The sequence below is a fragment of the Xyrauchen texanus genome, chromosome 41 (assembly GCF_025860055.1).
Source record: "Xyrauchen texanus isolate HMW12.3.18 chromosome 41, RBS_HiC_50CHRs, whole genome shotgun sequence".
NCBI classification, from domain to species: Eukaryota; Metazoa; Chordata; class Actinopteri; order Cypriniformes; family Catostomidae; genus Xyrauchen; species Xyrauchen texanus.
The window spans coordinates 17,555,472-17,569,050 of NC_068316.1; the positions used below are offsets into that span (position 1 = coordinate 17,555,472).

General features: G+C 37.9%; 1 protein-coding gene across 2 annotated transcripts in view; it reads left to right on the top strand.

Moving 5' to 3' along the window:
• Positions 1–13,579, top strand: part of cntnap2a (contactin associated protein 2a) — a 521,370-nt gene that overhangs the window by 474,094 nt on the left and 33,697 nt on the right. For both annotated transcript variants that reach the window (XM_052113320.1, XM_052113321.1), the window contains 3 exons: positions 5,190–5,426; positions 9,857–10,090; positions 10,769–10,902. In XM_052113320.1, coding sequence (XP_051969280.1) covers positions 5,190–5,426; positions 9,857–10,090; positions 10,769–10,902 — 605 coding nt within the window. The remainder of the gene's footprint in view (positions 1–5,189; positions 5,427–9,856; positions 10,091–10,768; positions 10,903–13,579) is intronic.

Here is a 13,579-nt window from a genome sequence, read left to right on the forward strand (position 1 = left end):
TTTTTATTCATTTTAACATTTTAAAATGTAGTCTTAAAGTGATGTAATCCTTTAAAACATTTTATAGGGCAGCAGAAATTACACAGAACTGAATAAACTGTTAATATGCCATATTATAATGTCAGCTGCAATAAATAAATGTGATGGCATTTAACTAATCTCATTGGTTACAAATTAAATGTATTTAACTTATTTATTCTATGAATTCAATATTCTATTGAATTATTATTCAATATTAATCCATTTAAACAGTACACAAAAACATTTGTACTTAAATATGTAAAATGATGACATTCACATACTGTCAATATTTCAATATTGTACGTTTCACTATCTATGCAAACGTAAGAGAATGTATGTTTGCTAGAACCAAACTTTACATAAGGGTACATAAGTGTTCTTATGAGATCACGTTGCAGCAGATTAAGTAACAAAGTGTAATCAGTAAGCAAATGATGGTACACTTTTAGCCATTTTTCAATTACTTTTAACCAGCTGTTCTAAAGGTGATTTTTAAGTCAATGCCTCTCAAGTTCATACCGGTGCACTAGGAGAGTAACCACAGGTGTAGTTCATTACATTAACTATGGACATCCACTAATGCCTAAATGCCATTTGTCTTTATTTTGAACAACATATATTTTTAATATGCAAAAATAAATAACTATTTTTTTAATTCAATATTTTGCTCGAAAATTGTCCTTGTGCTATCTTTCTTTTAAATAAATGCCACTTGTTTTGATAAATTGTTATCTGATGTAATTACATTCTGACTGAAGCTTTCAATTATTATAATTGTACATATAGATACACATGTCAGTACACACACTTAAAGCACACATTGACAACTTCCAGCCAGCACTAGTTGTTTAACATGTGTCAACATGTATCTACATATGTCTACACTCATCTAACCAGACATGCAAATGTATTCACACATATTTTCAGAAACTTAATGAGACAGATCTTCATGTATTTTATATAGTAGAGCCTCAAGGACGATCATTATCATAAAAAAAAGTCCTTTCACATTCCTTTCATCCTTTCCCTTCTCTATCTGTTCTTTTGAGTATACTGTATTTAAGATTACTCTTTCTCTTGTGCTTTCTCACCCCCTGTATTTATAGTTGGCAGCCTAAATGCAGGTGTAGCTATTAAAACCTCTACATAATGGCATGGAACCCTAGGGATCTCACTATTCACCTCAAAAGTGTGAAAAACCCACAGAAAACGAAATTGGAAATGGTTTTGACTGAATATGGTTGAAAAGATTCTCAGCAGGGCATGTGATTAAATAATGGTGTCATGTGTGCTATGCTAACATTAGCCAGGAGTATTGTAATGCCTTTGGGAGTGTGGAAGTTGTGTCACTCATGAGGCAATTATCTCTTGAACAGAATTTCTTTGGACTTCCATAGTGCTGTAGTGCTGCTTTAACTTATTCTTTTAAACAAATGACTTTCACACTCATTAAAAAAGGGGGAGATTCTGCTCTACCATTACTCTCTTATCATGAGAGCTTTTAGGAAGTCAAAAACTAGTGTGCTAAAACACACAACAGGGTTTTACCCAGATTTTACATTGGATTTCATATGGCAACCCAACACAGCACCAGACCCGTAACACATGTGTCAAATGTACATCACAACAAAAGGAAAATGCAGTAACTTCACTTTTTGTCAAACATTTAGTTATAACCGTAATCAGGTTTCTCTGACTATATGATCTGTCCTATGATTCAGAGACTTTTTTCAAATCTACATTAAAGGAATATTCTGGGTTTAATACAAGTTAAGCTCAATCTACAGCATTTTGATTTTGAGCATGATGATTACCACAAACATCAAAATCCTTTCCTTTAAAAAAGAAAAAATCGAGGTTACTGTGAGGCACTTATAAAGATGTGAATGGGGACCATTTTTGGAGGGTTTAAAGGCAGAAATGTGAAGCTTGTTGTTTTATTAAAGAACTTACATTAATTTGTCTGTTAAATCTCATGTATTATTTGAGCTGTAAAGTTGTAAAATCATAATTTATTACAGTCGTTTGAGGGTTTGGTGACATTACATCATCATTAACAAAGTTGGAAAATTGGCTATAACTTTACACAGAAAATGTTAGTAAGCAATTTTATCACACTAAAATGACTGACCCCATTCAGTTCCACTGTAAGTGCCTCACTCGAACCCTGATTTTATCAAGGGGCAAGTCAAAATTAAGTTTTGTGGTAATCAGTAACATGTCACAAATGCTGTTGATTGAGCTTAACTTGTATTGAAACTGGAATGCTCCTGTAAGCTCCTCTAAAAATAAAAAAAAGGATAAAATCTATCTGCATTTTGCTTTGAAGGACAGTGTAATATTGAGTTGTCTTTGACTTTTAAATCTTTGTCCATGGTTTTGTTACACAACCTGTCATGAATGTTGCCATCTGCCTATTTTGTTTTGCTTCTACATAGTGACTATCATTTCAATTAATATACAGTCTTTGGCATCAACAACAAAACATAGGAATCGTCTTTTCCTTACTTTTAAAACTTGAATGAATTATTTAGCATTTAGCCATGTTTTCCCTGCTGTCCACGACTCTTATCAGATCAGATCTGCGACTCATTTTTGGGTCGTGACCCACCAGTTAAGAACCAATCCTCAAAAGCAATGTTCACCAACTTAGGAATGTGAATGGGGCTAGGGTCCGTCTGTGAACATCCTGCAGCTTTGATTAGGTGTTTAGGTCTAGGTCTCATTTGCATGTTGTCTGTGGAGCTGCTAAAAATGTCATTCTTATTCTTGGCTTAGATCTGGAGAGTGTCGGACTTGCATATCAATTTAATTATCAAGCACGCTTTGGTTTTTGAATGGTCTAATAATTGGCTAGCTTTGCAGTCCAAACTGTTAAAGGTGGTGTAATCCCTGTCAGTTCTATCAGAAGAAATCTTGCTGTGGCTTTCTGTAGAGAGCAACTCTGTGTTTTTAGTCTCTGACCCTCATGGGGAAACTGATTGGTTTATATCAGCTGAGCCGGCAGGGGTGAAGATGTCCAGGCCTGTCAAGTCTGAGCCATTTTCCTGTTCTCTACATGTGAATTACTGCATGGTGTGCTATGTTTTGTCAGCACCATTTTGTTCCCTGCCATCATATATTGATAATCCAGATTGCCTTTGATTTCTTTTCACCCACTGATACTTGTGTATATTTGCTTTGCATTTATAGCAGTCACTCTTTATTTGATGAAAGATTAAATGCTTGCTCATTTCACTTCATATCAAACAATAAGATGACCTTTTGATGTAAGAGCCACAATCCCCACAACACCACTGTTATTTTCACTGTTTGCATTATTTTAATGTATTTCCACTGTGTATTTTAAGTTTTGTTTTCTTCTATTTGGAGCTTACACTTTGTTATTCACTATTACATATTCATCCCTGCATGTGTTCTTTCTTATTCTGTTATTTTTTCTTTTTTCTTGTTTGTGTTGTTTTTCTTTGTGTCATTGTTGTCTCGCTTGCATGTCGCTATTGGTTCTCCACAGGGAAGCCAGCATCATGGGCCTGTCAGGACAGTAGGTAACTTTTGTAAAATGTACCCCAGTACAAGCAGTCTCTATGTGACTGAGCATATCTATCTATCTATCTATCTATCTATCTATCTATCTATCTATCTATCTATCTATCTATCTATCTATCTGTCTGTCTGTCTGTCTGTCTGTCTGTCTGTCTGTCTGTCTGTCTGTCTATGTCTTTTTAGCTAGTTATATAGTTTGTTATATCACTCTCTTTTTGACTGGTTTGAAGGAATTTTTTGTGCAGGTAATTTATTGTTGCAATGTAAAGCTAAAATCGGCCTGTGCACTGCAGGGGTTAAAGCAGGATAAATTACTCCACTGGACAGGATGATATAATACATGTAATGTGCTATTTCATTATAGTTTCATTAGAGAATAATTTCCAATTCAGGGCACGTCAGAGATGGAGACAGTGAACTTTAGGTGGGTTTTAGCAGCCTTAGTTTATTCACCCTGCACTACTTTCAAAAATTTCATACACATCTTGTGTTTGTGAAAACAGACCTGGAGGAACAAACAAGGTCAGAAGATAGGAACTGCTAACTGACATGAATCAAAATGGAACAGTTATGCGATGAGGAATAAATAAACTTGATATATTAATTAGACTGTACAGTTTGTGTAAGTCTAATACCTTAATAGTTTATTTAAAGCTTATGAAAAGAGCTCAGCTTTATAAGCAAAGGATAAGGAGTTAATGTATTTGCCTTCAATAGCCATACAGATCACCACCTCAATTAAAAGTCCACTGTTTATTGAGTTAAGCAAACTTTGAGAGCTTTACATGTCCCCCAATTCACTTTCCTTGTTCTGCAAAGTGTCAGATTGCCATGTAAACTATGTATATTCTATTCCATATAATTTCTCTGAAGCAATTGAAAGAACTTTCCTCATTTGATAGCTTGATAAATTGTTGTAGGTTTCTCTTTGTGAGTTTTATTATTTACCATTAGGAAATAATTAATGCATCCTGTGAGGACATTCACTAATAATCGAAAGTAAAACTATAACTCTAATAAGTAATAACGCTAACTGCTTTGTCCATTTAATTTCTCTATGTTCTATGTTATTGAATGTTACACACCATTATGAATGAGACCACCAACATTTGTTCTGCTATAGGCTGGGACTAATGGTTCTCATTTAAAATTTTTGTTGGACCTGTGGCAGGGAGGAGGGCAGGGCAGTTTTTGATACTGCACACACGGCCTCTAATCAGGCTAATCAAGCCCTGGAGTGGGATAAAGGCGACCAGAGGTGGCAGTTCGAGAGAGAGAGAGCTGAGGCAGCTGCCCTGCATGCGTTTATGCTTGCATATTTTTGTTTTATTGAAAGATTATTTATATTGTCAAGCCAGTTCTCACCTCCTCCTTTCTATTGAACTTTGTTCCACTGGTGCCGAAACCCGGAAAGAAGGAGTTTAACTTGATTGGCCTGATTAGGGGCCAGGTATGCAGCATAATGACCCGGCCCAGCCCTCCTCCCTGCCACAGACCTGTACAAAAAATTAATGATCAAGTAATTTTGCTGTGTCTCATACACTGAGAATTTTGTAGTTATGTTTTTATTATGACCATTGCAGAGCAAAATATTGACCTCACTGTCTCAATATCTCATCTAGGTGCTGCTGGAGGTCAGAGAGGGTTTCTTGGATGCATCCGATCTTTGAAGATGAATGGGGTGACCCTTGATTTGGAAGAGAGGGCGAAAGTCACTCCTGGTGTAAAGTCCGGTTGTTCGGGTCACTGCACCAGTTTTGGAATGTATTGCCGCAATGGGGGCAAGTGTGTGGAAAAATACAATGGCTATTCTTGTGACTGCACTACCACAGCTTATGATGGACCTTTCTGTTCCAAAGGTCAGTATCCAACCAGTGCCTCAAGCCTTATTAATTGATGCAGTTCACTGAACTACAGCATGCCTTTAAAAGCCATGTACAGAATGCAATTTAGTAACACTTTTAAAGGTGCATTCAGTAATCTTTTTTTACTCATTTTATGTTGCGCTGGCAAATATGGCAGTCATCTTGTACTGATACTGACACCTAGAGGCATGAATCCAGCATCATGCAAAGTATGAGTTTTTTCCTAAAGCTGAAGTGTATTTCGGTGCCAATACCAATACTTTTAATACTAATACTATAAATATCAAACAGAATTACAAAAATAATTGTTGTCCTACAGTTTCCAGTTAACTTTCACAGTCTTTCATTGGTTGAACAAACCAAAAAGATAGTCCCGCCCCAAACTCACACCATTGGTCAAGCCAATGTTGCTTTGTCGGGCTGGATGGGCAATGCAAACAAACAGATGAATGTTTTGATTGTGCCACAGTTTTAGACTTTTAGGTGAAAGTCAACCTACAGAAGGCTTACCTATAGTTGACTGCATATTAAGCTGGGATATAAGAATGACTTAATAAATTAAACCTCTACAAAAGTTTTATACCACTGAAAATACCACTGAACAACTCCTTCCCTAAACTTTAGACTGGTAAATTACAGAGTCATGATGAAAATGTGTGTGTGCTAGAGGTGGTATGGATTTCTGACAGCCAGTTTCTCCCAACCCCCTCATTTGAATATGGTAATAACAGCAATGACATGAAAAGATCTCTTGTGTATCTCAAGATCTCTGTCAAGACCTCTATCAAGTTTAAAGATGGCGATTTCATACGAGCTAGAGTCTCTGTCATTTGCCCTCAGCTTTCACCTACACCTTGATCTTGAAATATGCATGAACAGCCTCGTAATTGCAAGGTTTTAACTCACATTTCCATTTTACACATATTTACTTGTGCCTTCTTGGGTTTTGCAGTCAATAACGAATTCTCTCAGATTCTATGCCTCTGGGTCAGTGCAATTGCTCCCATAGGCCACCTTAAATCAGTGGCTCAATAGGACACATCACCTTCATTTCAGAAGAGAGAATCTCTTCTCAGTGCTGCCTCTTTTTGGTGCCACAGTTGTGGATGTGATTTACTGCTGCTCATATCTATATGTTATTTAGTACATTTTTTATTTTCAATAAATGTGGAGTCATCGATATTTAAGATATTGGCAACTTAAAGTTTTTGTGTTGACAAAATGTATTACTTCTTATTTTCTATGTACAGCATTTTTCCACTACTCATATCACTTATTTTACAGAATTGGGACAGTCTTAGCACTCTGTCTTAACCATTTTCCAGCAAAAAAAAATGTTTTTTTCATGCAAAACTGCTGTGTGACAAGACACAAATGTCAATCGAAAGATATTTGATGATTAATTATGTGGAGCAGGATTTTGGAATATTTAGATTTCACAATGGGCAGGGATACCCAGCATGACACCGTAGAAATAGAAATCAATGTCTTGTAGCTTATTGCTTGTCACGGTCACAGTAGGACAAAAGCTTAATTGAAAGATCTATCTTTTATCATGTGTCGCATCTGGTTGGGACCTGTAAAATTAAGACTGAAGGCCTGGTCACACCAAGAAAAAAAAAGCAAGAGGAATGGCAGATTAAAGATTTAGTCACACCTGTAGTAAAACAAAGTCATTCTTTGTGCTTTTATTCAAAAGACAACCCATCTGTTAACACAATTTCAATCACTTCAATGCAAAATACAACTTATCCGACAATACAGAGTACAGCTGTTGTAATAATATGGTTCTTGTCAAGTATACTAAAAATATATATTGCACATATTTCCATTTTGTCAGCAATTGATTTCCATTTCAATTCTTTTTGCTCAGCAATTTCGTAAATTTGGTGTGAGAAAAAGTTTCCACTAGTTTAGTCACACTTTGGTTAAATTGTGTTCACACTTTAATTATTTAGAATTTAAGTGTTTAGATTCATATTTTCATATTCATATCTTCATTAGTATTGCAAAACTATTCTGTTTGTCTAAATGTGGAGGATTAGGAGAAGGGGCAACTTCAGGGTCAAACTCCAATCCTGTGTAAGTCAGAAGTGAATGTACAGTGTAAATGAAACACCACTATACACTATCAGTCTACTCTATACAGTAAAAGTGTGTGTTGGATAGTTTGAAATCTTAAATTAGTTGTGGTGCTACAATAGATAAATTATTTACTCCAGAATCCGGCAAGCTATTGGAAGAAACACATCACAAAAGTTGACTTTGGCTTTGTTCAAACAGGGAGCAAAAATACAGATTTAAATCTGTATAGATTTGTTGTAGAAATCTGATGTTTACTATCTAATCCACATCCATATGGGGTTTGAAATCTGTTCAAAACACTTTTTTTTTTTTCAGTCTCAGTCTAAACGGTTAGATAAAAAAAAAAATAAAAAAAAATGTAAAAAAAGAAAATCTGTGGATGGTGAATATACTGTAACGTCATACAAAGTGTACAATATTTTGTCTCGTGCACCTTTTGAGTTCAGCACGTCGTTAAGATATCATAATATACATGAAGACATTTCATAGACATTTGCTGTTTCTTGGTATTGTGACGATACTTACATTTTACAATAGCAACCTATGTAGATACACTGTATATTCATCACTTGCAAAATTACAGTGCAGAGAGTCTGTTCTAAAGATTGGATTTTTAATCCAAATCAGATTTGTTTGCAGTGTGAACGCCTTTGCTCATTAGCTGTACTATGCTTGCCTTTCATGCTCTCACTGTGACAAGGGACAGTTGCAGTAATGGTACTGGTACATGATAGCGCTGTCTCTATTGCCCCCAAACCCCACAGTGCAACCTCGTAAAAAAGTAAATACTCCTCAAGGGCCTTGCTGCAAATAATTAAACCAATCTATAGTCTCTGCACTGATTTCCTTTTTTATCCCGATACAGCATTTGTACAAAGCTCATTTGTACTTGCTGTTCCCGTGGGTAACATGGCTGAATAAGAGAATGCCATGAATAGCAGATAAACCCAAATTCTCCCTGTGTACTGAAATATTCAGTGTGGCTTCATGGTGTCATGTTCATTCACTTTCTTTTCACTTTTTTCCCTGATGTGTGTTTACTTCATTACACATTTTGATTTCCCATGGTTCTCCCTGTTCCACCTCATATGCAACAAATCTTGTGTTGTGTTTATACTTCTCCTGTAAGACAAATACACACACACATTCTAGCAGTCATGTTAAACGATCCGTGTAAAGACATTTGTTCTGCCCTCAAGTAAAAAAGGTAATAAGAAAGTGTCCTCTCTGTTTTAAAGCTTTGTGAGAAGCCACTCATGAATATAAAACATGTCAGTTCTCTTGCCCTTCTACTGCTGATGACCAAGCCAGAAATCACGTCTATATTTCCTGCACACTATTTATTGAATGGTGACTGTAATTTTGGCAAATATGACATGTTCCTGGTTTAACATCTTTGTTGGTCTTAGAATAACCTTCTTGTCAAAGAAACATAGTCTTAACACTATTCCAAACCTCAAGCCTAAAGCCTAGGGTTGTGTTGTCAATTTCAGGCATATGTTCGGACATCACGCACAGTTACGTGAGATTACAAAAATTGGGCTGTATGCACACAGTTTACTTGGTACCTGATGATGACGAAATTTGCATCACGCACATTGTGTGCAAGGCGTAGTGACAAACGGACAACTGTATCGTATTTTTGGCTAAACCCTCGCTGCTTCCAAATATCCCTACTATATAGTATGCCAAAAACAGTGTGCCAATGGAATAGTATTCATAAAACAGTAAGCCTGAAATACTTGGACTTACTATTTTTGGGGAGATTCTGAAGTGCAGACCGACTGAACTCTTAACTATCCCATAATGCCTTGGGAGCTGAGGCGACATCACATTAAAAATGCTGAATTTACAAGAACGGCGGAGAACCGCAAGTCGATTTTAAACTGTTTTAAACTGTAAGTGATATACTGTACAGTGATATACCAGACTAAAGGTTTGTCCTTCATCAAATACAGCACATACTGTGACAGTATGCGGTGTCGGACGCAGGGCCTGTGTCCTAACCAGGCGTGATGCAACAAGTTTCAGGTTAGAAGTATATTTATCTGTACACTATGTGCAACTGCTGTGCGACGTAACACAATAACAGCCAGTCATATTTTTTGTTGGGTTGTGCCACAGTGCGACGCCACAGAAATAGAAACCAACAATGGACAAAATGTCCACTTGTTGTGGTTGGTTTGGGGAAAAATCTAATTTATACAGAAGAGCTTGTCTCTTCTAACCCTAAAATCTGATTGGTTGATTGGAAAGTTATCTCAGGAGGACCAATAAGGATGTTGATCCAGAAACCTGTTCTAATTAGTAAAATCACAGTAAGCTCTCTCTTTTTTCAGATGTTGGAGGGTTTTTTGAGGCGGGCACACTAGTCAGGTATAACCTCATACCAGAAGTGGTGGCTGCGGCCTCTGGCCTGGATGAGAAGAGCAAAATCCTGAGCCTTCCGGTAGAGACCAACCTGACACGAGAAGATCTGACTTTCAGTTTCAGTACATCCACTTCTCCTAGTATACTGGTCTACATTAGCTCGAAGACCCAAGACTACATGGCCGTGGTGCTCCGTCACAATGGTAAGATATGGAAATAAAACCTGTTAAGTAATCTTTTCATATCAAAGTTCATCAATAAGTGTATGTGTGTGTACTCGTGTGATTGTACCACAAGACAATAAGACAAATGACAGAGTGCAGGCAAATACATCTGTATTCTTTGACAAAGCCACAACACTGTGATCCATTTTGGGGGGTTTGAAAGTTAAATGCTTTTGGTTTTTAAAGGAAAGACCCTTATTCCCTTCAGGAATACAATTTCACATTACTCAAATATACCATTGTTTTATTCGTAGAATAATGCTTTCAATAAAGACCAGTCCATAAAAACCGAAGTGGACACACAAGACTGGTGATACTTTATTCTGTGGTTTAAGTTACCTAAACCCACATTGAATTTATATGTTGCCTGTGAGCACATTTATCTTGCTGGACTGAGCTATAACCTAAATGAGGTTAAGTTATTTTCTACAGCCTGTAGGGCCTTAGTGTGTGTTATATTGTACAGTACTGTACAGTAGGGCAGAGAGATGTCAGGGTGCAGGCAGAATTACTGATGCAGAACACTGATTTTCAATGCCCTCACTCAAGCATTCTACGTCCATCTTTGTTCAGAAGATTGCAGATAATTTCGAGTTATGTATAAACATCTGATCCTCTCTCTCTCCCGCTCTTTCTCATGCTCTCTGTCCCACTCAGGTACCTTGCAGCTACGGTACAGTTTGGGTGGTCTCAGGGAACCCTTCACCATTGATATTGACCAGAGGAACCTGGTCAATGGGCAGCCTCACACCGTCAATATCTCCCGAGTGGAAAGAGACATAGAGATACAGGTAAGAGACATTCACAATGGTATACATCAATACCGTTGAAATACATCAAAGTGCATTGCTATACAAAGTGCTATGTGTGTGAGGCACAGAGTTTATGCATATGTAGGGCATTCCAAATCAGTTACTTAGGTCCTATGATGCTTGTAATGGTGCCTTTGAAGGCAGTTGCATATGCAGGCAGAAGACAAAAATCCAGCTGACTTTAGTAGATTTTGAAAATGGAAGCCTAGCGATAGTAAGCATTACATCGTTCATTCAATTCAGGCATCACATCCAATCATAATCCAGCCTATGCTTTATAAGATCTGCACAACTGTTCTTTATCACATCATTATACTGCCGTTTGTTTTCAAAACGGCAGTATAATGATGTGATATACTCATTATATACTACCACCAGTTCAGGTCCCTTCCTTCTCTAAAGGCACGGTCACACATACCTTTGCACTGCAAAATTCAGGGGAGAAATACAATCATCTCAATGGGAAACTGCCTGATCGTGAATTTGCCGCAATGGACTTTCCCCTCATGGATTTTGCATGGAGTTCAAGTTTGGTGAACTTTGCGGCAAAGTTTTGCATAGTTGACCAATAGGAATTTGCTTGGTTTGGTATTGACCTCTGAGTGAGTGGTACTTCGTAAACAGCTACACTAAATATTCACAATTGACAAGAATATAATTTAAGCAGCGAGCTTCTTTTCAGCTTCACTGTGCCAGAGTATGAAGTGCAGCATTAAAAAGAGGCTGCTTGGCAGTTATTTTTTTGCTGATTTCACATGCGCTCAGCGTCCACCCATGCCATTTTTGCCAACAGAATTTTGTCATGCAAAGAATATGTGTGTCTGTGCAGTTTCTATGCATATGTGTATGATATGCAGCTATATGAGTAGGTGTGTAGTGGCTGTTACCCAGGATGCACTACACTGTTCTTACAGGCCCAAATGCTGTACAGAAGAAGGATAATTGAAAGCCCTAATTGATCCCTGAACTGAGACTCAGTGTGAATTTTAGATTTGTATTATTTCCTAATTGGCAGGACATGCAGCAGCTTGTGTGATCGATAAGCAGGGCAGTCCGTGAGATGGAACGATAAAGAAGTAATCAAGATCACTCCTCCATGTCAAGACCTGATGTCTGATCAGTAGAAATTATAGTAATAAGTAGTTGTGTCTGAGGACAAAGGATGGAACTGTATAAAAATGAACTACAGAAGGATCAGGAATTGTGCAAACCAAATCAATAGTTTTCTGTCCAACCATTCACGGAGACATTATTGAAATAATGTTTTTTTTCCACACTGGGCTTTGATGCCGATAGAATCTATCTCAGCGAAACCCACCCCTAAACGGCACGTAAAAATTAAACAAACTTTGGTTGGTTGCTTTAAATGTTGGACAGATGGTCTTTTCCTGTCTTTGTGGGAGGATTTTGGCCAGAATAAACTGCAATGTAGACCAGACCTTTTGCCGTTTAGTCAAAGGTCTGACAACACAAGATTGCTGTGTCAATGCCTCCGCCCTCCTCATACGATCATCCTGACATGTGGCAAGAGAACAATCCAGAATGACAGAGGTTCAAATACTTGTGACCTTGTCAGTAAGTGAAGGCTTTGTTTTCCTTTCTCTCTATATCTCCCTCTGGACTTTCAATGTTATTGTGTGGTCCCTCTTCTGTGCTCCTAAATCAATTAATCAAATTCCTGCTGTTTGGAAGGATGAGGGTGAGCTGGATAAGAGATAAGCCTATAGGCATAAAGCTTAAAGAAGGGCTGTAGCTTATTTATTTTTTTCAGCCTTATTTTAATTCTCATAATACAGTTCTGCAAGGTCTGAGATCCTGCGGTCCAGCACTAGAAGTCTGGCATGGGGAAAATTAAAAAAGGAGAAAAAGAGGACCATAGCCCTTTTACCCTTTCTTTATGGCCCCTGGGAACCCCACTAACATAGCAGCAAATTTAAACCTAAAGCCATCTATCCCGTTCAGACATATGTACGTAGGTGTAATGAAGCCTCAGGCAAGTTGGGATCCATCTGCGGTATTTATTGAAAAACAGCACACAAGTCGTACAGGCAGGGTCAATGGCAGGCAAACAGAGAATGCAGAAGGCAGGCAGAAGAGTAACAAGAACAGGCAGAGATCAGGGCAGGCAGCAAACAATCGTAGAACTGGGCAGGCGAGAGATAAACAAGGCAGGCAGCAAACTAACAGGGTCTAAACAACAGGCAGGAACGGTACACAGAATGACTAGAATGTAAACTGGAGATAAACTTGCTTGGTAGAGTCGCCGGAGCAAACAAGACTTCGCAAAGAGAGAATGAACTGAACAGTTTATATAGAGCGTGAGAAACAGGGAACAGCTGAGGAGTAATCAGACCTAGGTATGCGGGCTTATGGGAAATGTAGTCTTAGCGGTCAATACTCCGGTGAATCAGATCTCCGATGACTGGAGGGGGAGGCGCTCTCAGTGTTCGTAACAGTAGGGGGACTTGTGTGTGTGTGTGTGTGTGTGTGTGTGTGTGTGTGTGTGTGTGAGTGCGTGCGTGAGTGAGTGCGTGTGTCTACTTGCCCTGTAGCCAAGTTGACATTGGTTAATCAATTTATAAAGCAATTACTGTTTTGCTTTGCTTTGCTTTTTTTCCATTCTGGAATAATGGCATCATTGTGGATTATGGGCTTA